The sequence below is a fragment of the Emys orbicularis genome, chromosome 6, assembly GCF_028017835.1.
Source record: "Emys orbicularis isolate rEmyOrb1 chromosome 6, rEmyOrb1.hap1, whole genome shotgun sequence".
Lineage (NCBI taxonomy): Eukaryota > Metazoa > Chordata > Testudines > Emydidae > Emys > Emys orbicularis.
In genome coordinates, this window is record NC_088688.1 from 80,617,134 (window position 1) to 80,630,954 (window position 13,821).

The 13,821-nt window shown below is 37.3% G+C and overlaps 1 protein-coding gene across 1 annotated transcript in view; it reads left to right on the top strand.

Moving 5' to 3' along the window:
• Positions 1-13,821, top strand: part of SLC12A2 (solute carrier family 12 member 2) — a 108,165-nt gene that overhangs the window by 47,645 nt on the left and 46,699 nt on the right. Inside the window, exons 4-9 of the mRNA XM_065407063.1 lie at positions 191-286; positions 3,837-3,976; positions 5,677-5,787; positions 10,730-10,838; positions 11,380-11,507; positions 11,595-11,679. Coding sequence (XP_065263135.1) covers positions 191-286; positions 3,837-3,976; positions 5,677-5,787; positions 10,730-10,838; positions 11,380-11,507; positions 11,595-11,679 — 669 coding nt within the window. The remainder of the gene's footprint in view (positions 1-190; positions 287-3,836; positions 3,977-5,676; positions 5,788-10,729; positions 10,839-11,379; positions 11,508-11,594; positions 11,680-13,821) is intronic.

Below are 13,821 nucleotides of genomic sequence, written 5' to 3' on the forward strand. Positions count from 1 at the left end.
AAGAAGAGGGTAGTAGGAAAGGAGGTTTCTTCCATATCCGTATAAGAGCTCTGCCCAGCCTAATGTTCTCCAAACCTGTTTGGAAAGTACACTCTCACAATTTTGACACAATGAAGTACAAGCCACATGTACTTTTCTGAAGCTAGCTTTAATTTTTAATATATTGTAACTATTTTTTTTCTTTTCAAAGCTCTTTCTGTCTTGGTTATTGCAATGGCAACTGTTGTGACAACTATCACAGGATTGTCTACTTCAGCAATAGCTACCAATGGATTTGTAAGAGGAGGTAAAACTACTTTTGTAAATAGTTCTTTGTACTTTAACTGGGGCTAAAATTGTGTCTTTATAAGATAAGGTTCTGATTAAACCTCGGTTTCTTCTCCCTTCTCTTTAAGAATGATAAATAAGTGTTGATGGCATGAAGAGAAAATAGTTAAAAGGATTCCCTTTCTAGGAAATATCTGTTGTTCTGCAATGTCTCTCTCACCTACCCCCACCCCCTCTTTTTAAAAAACGAATTAATTGAATAACTTGCATGGTAGTTCTAATTGGTAGCTCACCTTCCCAATTTCACAGAAATGCTGCCTTGTTTTCCTGCAGACTTTTTTTTATTATTAATTAATTTATTTTTTTGGTAGGGGGAGAGAGCAAGCCCTTTCCTTGTTGTTTGTTGTTGCTATTTAAGTATTTTATAGTTTCAGAACCTAATTAGTGTTCTGTAGTAAGAAATTTAAGGTTTTTTTTAATGCAAAAGGCACCTTGGAAAAAAAATTGTTTAGGAATAAATCCATATGCTCATATATTTGCTCAGTAATGTCTTTTTTTTTTTTAAGTATTATTTTTTCAAAAATGAATGCTATTAAATATCCCCCACTTCTGTTACATGGCTTGGTTAAAATTAGGAGTAATTTTAACTTTTTCCTATAGATGAATCCATTGGATGAAATTTATGCATTTCTTGGTAAAAACATATCTACTGTTTCAGAAAACATCTGTTTTTGTCCTATAGTAGAATATATTTCAATTTATTCTCTTCAGAACTATATAAGTTCCTGGGCACACATAATTTTATGGTGGAAGACTCTTCCAAAAGAAGTTCAATTGCTCTGAAAAGTTACCCTTTAAATAATGTTAATGCTTTTCTCTCCAGAAGGTATTGGTTTGAGACTGGCATTTTTGTTAGCATGCATGCTTATGTCCTGTAGCCAGGAACTATGTATCTACAAAATGATTTCAGTAAGAGCTTAAGGTGCAGGGAAGGACTTTACTGTCATGAAATACTTTTGGAGCAGAGTAATCACCAGTATTCAGTCAGCCATGTTATTATAAAAAACAGTAACAAAGTAAAGCAGTAGCAGTTACAAAAAGCTCCTTATGTACCTATCCCACTCTTCACTATTAGACATGCAGTCAAAAATGCCGCTATTGCAGTGAAATAAGACAGCAGGAATACCAACAACTAAACATTAGCCTTGTCACAAGCATAAAATTGTCATTTGGCATTTAGCTGTTAAATGTGTCAATTCTAATTAACACTGTTCTCTTCTGTGTATTAAAGAGTAAAGTTATATTCTTGCTTCTCTTCTGGTAGACTCTAGGATTTATTTTTAAATCTATTTCTTCTCTTCCCCTATCCCATCCTTTATGCACACGCAGTTAATATTTCCTAGTCTGAAATTGATCCGTTACTGGATTCAGAGTATGCTATCTTCAACTTATAACATCCATTATCTGCAACTCTATGAAATTAATGGAGTTTTTTGCTCTGTATTTTCCCATCCCTCCAATTATTTCTTGAAATGGAAATCTGAGGATTTTTTTCCTTGCGAAAGTTGTATTCTTTAAGTGGGATACAGCTTTTTTAAGTGTCTAAGTAAATGAAGCCCTATATGAGAGGTTATATTATTATTGTTGAAAGACATAAAAGAAAAATTTTCAGCATGCAGAGGTCATTATTAAAAAATAGAAATATGACATGCAAAGGCTACCTTTTGCTGATAAGGCTAGTATAGGGAGATATCATTAAAGGAATGTGTGTTGTTTGCCTGCAGATTTATTCTTAAACCACTGAGAATTTTTTTTAAAAAACATGCATTTCTGTAGTGTCAAATAAGTTCTTTAAATTTCTATTTTTTTTTCCAGATGTTATTCTTCCATCTAGCCTCCAATGCCCCATTTTCTGTTTAAAAAGTTTTTGTGCATGGAAATTAAGACACAGAGAATATATTTCAAGTTGGATAATATAAAGAAACAGTTTTCAAACTGAATAGTTGTCTTCTGGTTGTCATGACATTCCCAGCGCAGTACAGAAGACTCCCTTGACATCATTTAAAAGTTAAAGAAACTCCAAATTGTATAGACTTGAGATTTATCATAAGACAAAGGATTTTATCAGCTATAACTGTTTTCAGTGTTCATTCTTGTTGAATGCATATGTTAATATACTGTTGTACTAGGATTTCTTGAATTGTGAGAATTTTCTTTCTAGCCAGGTAACAATTATAACCCAAGAAATAAGTCATTCTGCACAATTGGTTTGACTACTTTCTATCAAGTTGTGTGCTATACCAGTCAATATTTATTTCCAGCATTTCATATAGATTACTTCCTGTTTAATACTGGAAAGGGCTGTCTGACTTTCAACAGATTTTTTTAGAAATTCTTTCTTATTGCAAATTAGGAGATTTTCACTTAATGTCACATTTTGAAAATCTAAACAGATATGCCCAGACTTGTCAGGTCTATAGCTGGCCTCCTCAAAATTATAGCACTTATGTTTTGAGTAAAAAATGAAATTTCGGAGAATGTACAAGTTAATTAAACTTAGTTGGAGTTAAAATTGAAGGCCAGGGGGTAAGCGTGGAGTGGGAAGGCCAAAAGAAATGTTGCACCGTGTTTTTAGTCCCAAATGATCTTTATAATGAAGACTTTTCAAATTTTCATGTAGTACAAACTTGCTGAAATCTCATGCAATGGTTACATTTGAAGAACTTTTTTAGGATTAATGATCTGCAGTTATGCTTCCTAATTGAAATTTTTTTTTTAGATATAATATTATATTGCAGAGAATTCCATGAAGATCTGTCCTCTTTTTAAAATGATTGTAACCTCCAGCTTTTGATAGGAATGAAGCTTCAGGCTGCTGTTAGTAGCCATTCTAAAAGAAGGAGTTTTGGCTATCTCTCGTTGTTCCCAATGGGCGAAAAGCTAAGCTGTTCTCAGGGTAGCTCTGAACAGCGAAGGGGGAAAGTACTTTGTAGCATGTAATAATTGAAATAAAGTAGTATTTCTTGACTATATATGCATGTTTATGCTAATCTCAAATAATATACCTGATGGATTATTTAAAAAGAAAAAAATAAACAGCACACCAAATACCTAGATTTACAAACAAGTCATAATTTTTTCAGTGCATGTCAGAGGCACAAGTCCTCACTGAGGAAAATTCTAAGTAACAAAGCATTCAACCTGCCTCCATCCTTCAAAATTGTTTCGCCTGTTCAGACAGGCAAGTATCTGTAAAATTCCAAATCAGTTGTGTACTTGAACAATAAATTAGAGCATTTCTAGTGAATGCATGTCTCAGGTGATGATGTAAGGCACCAGGTTTAAGTAATTTTAGTAACTTGGGGAAGTATAATCTCTAAAAATAAGTTGTCACTATCTGTTACATACTGAGTTTTTAAACAGAAATAAGGAAAGTAGTTGAGATTATTTATTATTTGTATTATCATAGGAAAATGTCCTTGATGCTAGTGACTTTGCTGCCCACATGAATAATTACAGCTCTGTTGGTGTCCGGAGTTCTAAAGCCTTTTCATACAATTTTTCTTTAGGAGGAGCATATTATTTAATTTCCAGAAGCCTGGGACCTGAATTCGGTGGCGCAATAGGCCTAATCTTCGCATTTGCTAATGCTGTTGCAGTAGCTATGTATGTGGTTGGTTTTGCAGAGACAGTTGTAGAACTGCTGCAGGTAAATAGATTGCATTTGCTAATCTGTATGACTGCCATGACTTTATGCTAATTTTTGTTAATTTTGGTTAACAGCAGCATGTATTGATACAGGTTTAGGATGTGCTGCAATATTACTTTTCACATTAATACACTGTTGAATTATGATGAATTCAGTTTGATATTAATAAGCTTTTTGAATTTTGCCTTTTTTGAGTGGGACTAAGTTAAAATTGTAATAAAAATCAAATTGACAGTTTAGAAAAAAGGTTGATGAAATATGAGTTACTAATAATCATTTTGTTGTTGTCAAGCTGTTCTTTTAAAGCTTAAAATGAATGGTTGTCTTGTAGAATGTTTCCAAGCTTCTTTTAAAGGATCTAGAAAGATTTAAAAATGGGCAGAAAATAATAGAATGAACTTAACTAAAAATTACAAGTACGATCTAATTTCCCTGGGGCAGAATTTGATTGAGAAAAATCTTAAAATTCATGCTTAGTGAAAAGAAAAAAACCTGGAACGTGGTAATATAGGAAGAGACTTGGGAGTAATACCAAAAATGTCTGTACAGCAATATGGCAGCAAGAGAAGGCCAGTGCATTTTCTGGGTTGTATACACAGAGGTATCAGTACACATAGTGATAGGGAGGTAATATCCCTCTCTATATCAATCCTATGGTATAACCACACTTGGAATATAATAGATTATTCAGTTTGGGGCAATACATTACCATAAAGCTGTTGGTAAATAGGATATAATTCAGATGAGTGATAGCAATGATTAAGGGCTTAAAGCGCTAAATATATATAATTTGGCAAATGGCTGCTAAAGATGCTGGGGTACATAAATCTACAAATATTTGAAAGGTGTAAACATTAAGGAAGAAGAGTAGTTATTCACAGTAGTATGAGAGGAGTGGGCTGGGGATGTAAATGTTCCTTTTCTTAATGCCATCTGAATACCAGCAAGGATTTTCCAATTATAAATTGTATTAGCTTGTAGAATAGTCTTTGAAAGGAAGTGGTGGAGGTTCCATTGCTGGGGATATTTAAAACTAGTAAAGCACACACACGCCTAGATACTTCAGAACCTTTGTAAATGTAATAAAGAGGATGATCTTGCATTGGTAGGAAGATGAGTTAAGGTTTTCCTTCATCTCTAGCTGTTGCTGCTGCTGTGTCACACAGGCTCTCGTACATTCCTAAGTCGGGTGTAATATGGAGTTAAGTGATGGTAATTGAGTTCTTAAACATATTAGTAGAAAAAAGCTACTACTTCAGAGGTGCCAGAAGAAAAGCTCTAGAATCCGTGAACCCCCTATCTACAGAGCAGTTATAGCATGAAGAGCAGTAGTGGCACGGCATTGTGGAAGGCTTTGTATTGTCATCAAGGAGCAGCTTGTGGATGTTAGTTCTGTGACTGGCTTCTTTATGGAGCCTGTCAATAAGGTTGCTGGCTGATATCCCTTGTGTTGGTTGAAAGCAGTCACTGCCTGTTCACTCATTTTCATGTGAATGGGACCACTAGCTATTTCATTTAAGCCTCTGAACAATCCTCAGCTGGTCCTATTTTTTGCTCACTAACATCAGCAGGTTTGAACCAATGGTGTAAAAGTAAACTATTTGTATTTAATTTCTAAACCACTACTCCCTCTATATTGTGTAGTAGGAAAAATACATTCTGCACTGTATGTAATTGTCTTTAAAATTGTTCTCTTCTAGGAAAATGGTGCACTTATGTTGGATCAGACGAATGACATCAGAATTATAGGAGCCATCACAGTACTTGTATTGTTAGGTATCTCTGTAGCAGGAATGGAATGGGAAGCAAAAGTAAGTAACTATGATCTAAAATTTAAAATAGTGACACTACTTATATGAAGACACTAGAGGAGCTCATATAGTCTTATTATGTACGTTCTGTTCCAGATTCTGTTGATACTTTTTAATATACATTTGTACTTCGGACACACCTCTCTCTGTCCATGTCGGAAAGAAAGAAGAGGCCATGGATGTGGTTTAAATAGGTCATAAATGTATTCAGTTATAATGTCTGAGAGTCCCTGGCAACAAATTGTAGAGTGTAGGAAAGAGGGATTTGGCTCCCTGCTGTTTAATACATAAAAATCGCAACCCCTTTCTTCAGTTCCTTTAAGGGGGCCCAGGAAAAGGAGGGGGGGCAGCTCAGCGGATGAGATGTAGGAGCCCCAAGCCCCCCTTACTCAGCTCCCTTATGGGAAGCTGTACTTCAAATCCTTTTCCAATCCATTTTATCCAATAACTGTATCCCTTCCATCCATACTGAGTACCTGCACTGGACATCTGCCACAAGTTTTACATATTAATTGTGACATTACAACCTAACCTCCTTATTCCACCGCTATGAGTCCTAGACCAGCTGTGGGGAAGGAAAAAAAACCCAACCCATCCCATGTCAGCCAATCTGGCAGTGAGGGGAAAATTTCCTCCCTAGCTCCCAAAGAAAAAGGGGCAACTAGCATAATGTTCACAGTGGGTCAAAATGGAACCCAGTCCTTTTGCCAAGTACAGAGTGGGTGCTGCCAGCGCAATCCTGGTAGAGAGGGTATCTACGAGTCTGCATGGGGTATAAATATCTCCCCACTTTTCCAGACAGCACAAAGGGCAGTGCAGTGACCTAGTCTTAATCTGGCCCCAGCTGTTTCCTGCCCTTCCTGTGTACATGCTTGTAATCTTTCCCCTATTTACCCACCTGCGGTAAGGGAGCCCTTAAAGAGGAAACACCCCTTCAAGCTAGCCAGAGAGAGACCCACATGCATAAAGGTTTACAGTCAGCATATAATATGGATACTGTCCACAACTCAGTGGATAATTCAGTTAGGTGACCACATAAATTGTCCTCTTTCTCTCAGAATTGAGGATTCTGTTTGCTGAATCTACTTTCATGCATGTGGTGGAGCAGTTGCTATGGCCTGCCCTAGCCCAGCTTGCCACTTTTACCACATCTTCCACTCGATATGCTCGCTTTATGGCTGAGTATGGCACACCTTCCACTTTGCTTGTTCCCAGTGTCCTTTCTCTATGCCTCCCCACAGTGTCAGTGCAGCCTAGCCATCTGCCATTTTAATATCTTCCCCGAATCACTCAAGAAATGGCTTGATCTACATTCTTATCTTCCCTCTTATGGTAGATGATCAGGTCATCATTATTGCCATTTTCTGTAACTAAGAATTCACCGGAAACATTGTGTAGATGTACATATTATTTGGCATATCCTCATTCCTGACACTGTTTATCCAAGTTGATGTGATCTTTATAGTCCAGATGAAGAAAGAGGGTATCCTTAGTACATTTAAGTATATTTTTAGCAGTAGGTTATCCAGGGAAAGGGAATTTCTCTCCAGGTAATCCAGTAGCAGTGCCAGCAACAATTCACAAATAACTTAAAAACAAAACAGAACCCCAGATTCTTAGTGTGTTCTCTGGATGTTGCCCATTTTTGGAGCTAATTTTTTAAAGCACTTCATTTCAATTTCTGTTGAAAAATATTTTTATTAATGTATATAAATGAAGTTTATAATCTTCATTTTCCAATACTCTGCTCAGGTAGTCTCCAATGTCTATTGTTTTATACTTATTCATGTTGGTGTTGTGCACATACAAGTCCAGTGGACAATGCTGAACTCCTAAATCTTTACCATTAACTTGTTTCAGTCTCTGTTAGGGCCTCCAAAGTAATCGGCAAAACTTTTGAAGCCATCATACTAAAATCTCTAGCAATATTTTCACATTGCACAGCAAAAATAACAACTGGACAACAATGGCACATGGTATATGCTTGCCCACATAGTGCTTCTGTGCCAAGGAGAAACAAACTTGAACCACAAGACCACTAGAATATCTCTTTTCCTGGAGAAACAGAGCCTGCCTGTCAGAGCAACTTGCACGGTGGGCAAGACTTACCTTAAGGCCAATTGGCTCAGTTACCAGAAGGAGGCAGCAGACAAGTGGGAGCTAAACTAAATATTTTGATGATAATCTGCTCTCCAAACACTTTTCATCTACGTTTATATGCAACTTAAAACAACAGCAAGGTACTAATATTTTGCTCTCAATAATGGCATTCTGGTGCATAGAAGACAGCTTGTGTTGGTGGACATCCATCTACTAATTCAAAAAATGGTTTGAAAAATGCTGTAATCCTGATCACGCCATACTGATTTCACAGATTCTAGTTCCTTAGCCTAATAAGCATGGCGGATAGCAATCTGCAGAATCTCTATTTCTGAATGCTTTTCTTTACTATGAGCCCTAAATTCCTCTGATGGCTCACAGATTTGATATTTCAGCATGAGAGTATGGGTACCTTTTGGGAGGTACTCTAACTTTCTTTTCAAATCTCTGAAATCTTCTAGAGCAGGGGTAGGCAAACTATGGCATGCGTGCCAAAGGCTGCATGCGAGTTCATTTTCAGTGTCACTCACACTGCCCAGGTCCTGACCACCGGTCTGGAGGGCTCTGCATTTTAATTTAATTTTAAATGAAGATTCTTAAACATTTTAAAAACCTTATTTACTTTACATACAACAATAGTTTAGTTATATATTATAGACTTATAGAAAGAGACCTTCTAAAAGCATTAAAATGTATTACTAGGACGCGAAACCTTTAGAGTGAATAAATAAAGACTCGGCACACCACTTCTGAAAGGTTGCCGACCCCTGTCCTAGAGCAAGCAAGAGCATTTGGGAAAAATCATTTACGTGTATGTAGACTTTGGCCTAAATCTCCTCAGAATCTGTTGGAGAAATCTAATTTCTTGTGGCTGGCCTCCCTGAGGGATTAAACTCTGTTTACTTAAAGATTCAATTCTCCATTATTGGGGTTGTTAATCAGACTTGTGGCAGCAGACACCTTCTTTCCCTCCTCAACCCCCCCCCCCCCAAACCCTGTCTGTTTGTCAATCTTGCACAGGGGAGACTAATAGAAACATGGAACTGTAAACCTTTTTCTGCAGACCCTTTTTACATTCCCCTAGTGGATGCCTGGCCATATTTCAGTATAGCAGTTCAGTTGTAAGGGTAAGTGACTTGGGAGCTCTGTCTTATAAAATCCCATCTTCAGCTCTTCTGTGGAAGAAGAGGTTATTTGAGGGCATGACCTGGCTGTGTGCATGGACAGACAAATGAGTTGAAACGAAAGCCATCTTTTCCTTACATACTCAGGTCCAAATATCATGGATAAACTTTGAGCATTGGATGTGAAGTGGACTCTTAAGTTTGAGACCCCTTTTCTTGGGGATAAGATAAAATGACTATATGCTTTTCATGGTTGGTTTGTAAGACTCCTCTGAGATACACTAAAGTGTATTCTACAAAGAGTTTATTAAAGTTTTGGGCTGAAAAGCAAGACTTTGACCAGTGAGCCTTGCAGTCTGGCCACTTGAAATTTTCCAATTTCATCATCAAGCACTACAGGATGGGTATTTCTTTTTTAGTTCTTCGAGCTGTCCTAGATCTGATCAAAGCAAGCAAATAAAATTACATCTGTTAAAAAAAAAAAAAAAAAAGAGGGGGGGGGGCATTTTTCATTCTTCGTAGAGGGATTTGTTGCTTTGTATTTGATTCTTCCTTCTATAGGATTTGGCTTTTTACTGCTCGCTGCTTCCCATGGGTGATGGCAAGACCGGTGGATACCAATGTACGAAAAGGAAAACTAGCTTCTATACCTGTAACTTTTATTTCTCATCATTGAACATATTGTTTGCTGTGGAGCAGACCTTCTTTCTAGATCAGATTGTTTGTAGGACTGATCTCTACAAACTTGATTTTTTTATGTAGTGGTCGTAATTTTTTCAACTTAGTTTCTATAGCTTCAGTTTAGGATGTAACCTTCTGAAGTCCTCGTATTTTGCTGCAACAATCCAGCAGAGGGGAGCCTAACACTGTGGTGGAATGAGTGGATCTTATCACATGACTGATTTCCAGCTCAGATAGTGTATTCTGTTATGAAAATTCAAAGGGCACAGCAAACTGTTTTTCCCCTTTGCAATTCAACTGTAAAATTCCAAAACAGCGTATTGCTGAAAACTTTCTCTTTTTGTCTGTGGAATATTTAAAAAATATAATTATTCAAACAGTAGGAGTCATGATGCTGTCAAGCTTAACTTAAAAATCAAGTTTGTTTGCAAAACTTGGTTAGAAAAATGAATAAAAACTGTTTGAATTCAAATCTTCCTCTGTACTTTTTGCAACCCAGTTATATTGCATGAGAATCAGAAAATCAACTAGTCTGAATTGATTAAAACAACAGAAGTAAAACCAGTATGATTAACTTTGTTTTTTCAGTAATATCAAGTGTTGAAATCTCAAATAAAAAAAGTAATGATTGTTAATTTTTGTAATCACTTAATCACTATTTATATACATTGGCAGTTTGTAGGAGAATATGCGGAGAAATCAATTTTTATTGCTTACACCTGGTTGTAGACATTAATAAAGATCATTACACCTTCCCAGAATATTAGGACTTATCTTTTTTTATTCAAGGCCAGCTTAATTCTTAACTTTGTTATAATTCTCCTTTTTAGAAATGTGTGAGTTTCTGCTCACTCTCCCATTCTCCTCTTCCCTGTGTTTTTTTTTTTTTTGTCATGTTGTTTTCCACATGACTTATCTAAATCTAATAAGTGAAAATGGACTCACAAAGATTTAAAGTAACTTATTAGTACCACATCTTTTAGTTCACAGACTATATGGTAGATACTTGACTTTGATTGTAATTTTTAAAATTTCAGGCACAGATTGTTCTGCTGGTGATCCTGCTATTCGCTATTGGTGACTTTATCATAGGAACATTTATTCCACTGGATAGCAAGAAGGTTAAAGGTTTCTTTGGTTATAAAGGTATGCTATAACATTTGAATATCTTGAATACAAACAACTTCATAGAAAAAATGAGTTAAAATTCACGTTTTGCTGTAATCTAGTTCTATGTTGCTGTACTTTTTGTATTTCAATATTGCAAAGTGAGAGAGTTCTAACCCCCAAAAAGTTTCATTTTGGGTAGCCCAGTTTTTCCTAATTCCTCCATACACTTTATGTATTCACATTCCTAAAGCTTCTTTAAATTTTTATCATTAGCTTCATTTAAATTGTATTCACTGTCAGAACTAGGTATTTTACTTTTAAGAGATTTTTCTGTTCTACTTTATTGACTTTATTATTTTGAGGCTGGAAAGACATTCTAAGGGTTTCCAAGTGTAAAATATTGCCATTTTAGACATTTATGTAATTTATATGCAAATGCTATGCTATCAGGCCATGGTTAGTTTGACTGTTTGTATTTGCTTTCACATAACTGTTTTAGGTTGAATTGGTAAATATTGAGATTGTATACAAACACAGTAAAGGATAATACATTTTAAAAAATTCTTTTCTCTAACAGCTGAAATATTTACTGAGAATTTTGGACCAGATTTCCGAGCAGATGAAACTTTCTTTTCTGTATTTGCTATTTTCTTCCCTGCTGCAACTGGCATTCTGGCTGGTGCAAATATCTCAGGTGATCTTGCAGTAAGTAGTATGTTATCATATTACTGCTTAATGTACAGTTTGCATATTTACTTGTACTGCAAGTATTCATTTAAATGTTTCTTTCAGGATCCCCAATCAGCCATACCTAAAGGAACACTGTTGGCCATCTTAATTACCACATTGGTTTACATAGGAATTGCAGTATCTGTAGGTAAATGGTTGATTTTTACTTATTAATTCCTGAGGTATGCTTTGATATAGTTACAACATGTTTTGCTGTAGCTATGTTTTTAGCTTTATAGGCAGAATGTATAGTGATAGCTATAACTAATGTTTTTGGGGGGAAATTCACCCAGATTTGACTGAGGTTTGGGATAACCCCCAGAAAATCATTATTTCCACTTGCAGAGGAACTTGTCCTTAATGCTTTGAACAGTCTATCTGCACTAGGCATGCTCCAAAGCCTTACTGAGATGCCACTCTTTATCCCCCCTTTTTTGCCCTCTCCCCCCCCCCCCCTCCCCCCCCCCACACACCAATCTTTTAATCTAGGGAATGGTCCACTGGGCTGGGAGTCTGAGTTCAATAGGAAACCGTGAGTTCAAATGCCTGTTCTGTTGATTGGCCGTAATATTTGAGTATTTCACAACACTAAATATTAAGCATATGGTCAATTCTGGCAGAAAAAAACCCAGGTTGCTCACATGGCAGACCCCAAGTCTCATCTCCTTAGCTATGCTGTCTTTCAGAATAATGTATCAAATCTCTGGCTGCTGCTACTCTAACCCCAAGACAACACTCCCTGCCCAGAGCTAGAAATCTTGGTGTCCACCCATGTTACAGCCCTTTAAACTTAGACAGCATTCTCATGACTAGCACATATCTATGTAACTCAATGCCAAATTATTGTTGCTTTCTAGTGGCTGTTCCACATAAAGAATAATGGCCTTCTACTGCTATTTGTTCCTCCTTTTTAGATCAAGTAGAGGTCTGTGCTGTGAATCTAAAGGTCTTGCGTTCAAACCCTTTTGATTTGGAGACGGTGAAAAGCAATAAGGGTCTGGCTACACTGCATTTTAAAACTGGTGGCATCGAGTCTCAGTGCCCAGGTCTGCAGACTCAGGCTCGCACTATGATGCTAAAAACACCAGTGTAGATGTTGTGGCTTGGGCTGGAGCTCTGGCTCTGAAACCCTAGGCTTCATATCCCAAGCTCCAGCCTGAGTCCGAATGTCTGCATTGCTGTTTTTAGCACTATGGCACAAGCCTCAGTCTGTAGACCAGGGCTCTGAGACTTGCTGCCGCAGGTTTTAAAATGTAATGTAGGCAAAGATTAAGGTTGACAGTTTCCACTAATTTTGGGCACCCAATTTCAGACACCTAGGACCTGAGTTATCAGAGTACATAGCATTATGTAGTACTTCACATATTCAAGAACGTCTCCCATTGACTTTAGCTGCAACTGTGAGCACTCGGCACTTCTGCAAGTCAAACCCAGGCTATCAAGTTGGGCACCCAGAAAATGAGGAATAGATAGTGGCTACCTCTGAAAAGTTTGGTTTAAGTGGCTTTCCCAACATCACATCAAAATTCTGTGGCAGAGGCAGGAATAGAATAGAGTTCTGCAAAGCAGCATTCAGCTGCCTTAACAATGAGACCCTCCTTTCTCTTCCTGCAGTCACCTGCCTCATTCATTACCTGCCTTCTAACTTCTACAATGAATGAAGCAGTGGTCCTACAAACAGCATGTCTTCTTCATTACATAACCCTAATTGATTCCCAGAGTACAGTCCCTCTTGTGCTGTGAATGAAGGAGGGGTACGGTGGAAAAAATAGTCTTTAATTACATGATCACATACTATCATAATGCATACACATGAGGGGTCAAATTAAAGTTGCACCAGCAACTTTAAATCTGGCATTTCCTAACTTTTGAGTGCTTGACTTTGCAACCGTAATGTTCTTTTAATGTAGTTTTTGTGTGTGTATTTTCCTAGGTTTTTATAAAAGCAAACTGGAAAAACAAATTCTATCATGTGGCAACCATATAGACATGGTTCATCATGGTTGGAGCTCTTAGATCCACCACACGGACTTGTGGCACTTAAGCAAACTGAGTAGCTGATAGAAAAAGTAGGTCCTCTATGTGGACTAGCACTAGAGGAGGGTCTGTCTGTCTGTCTCTCTCCTCCCGCCCTCCCCTCCCCTCCCCCCCCGCCTGCCTGCCAGTGGGCATCATGGGTATTTGCTGACAGCAGGGAAACAGTCAGGAATCATGGGTTCCATTCCATCCTCTGGAGGTGGAGCTGTAGTAGTCCTAGACCATTCTCCCCTGTCCCTTTCAATGTGTCCTT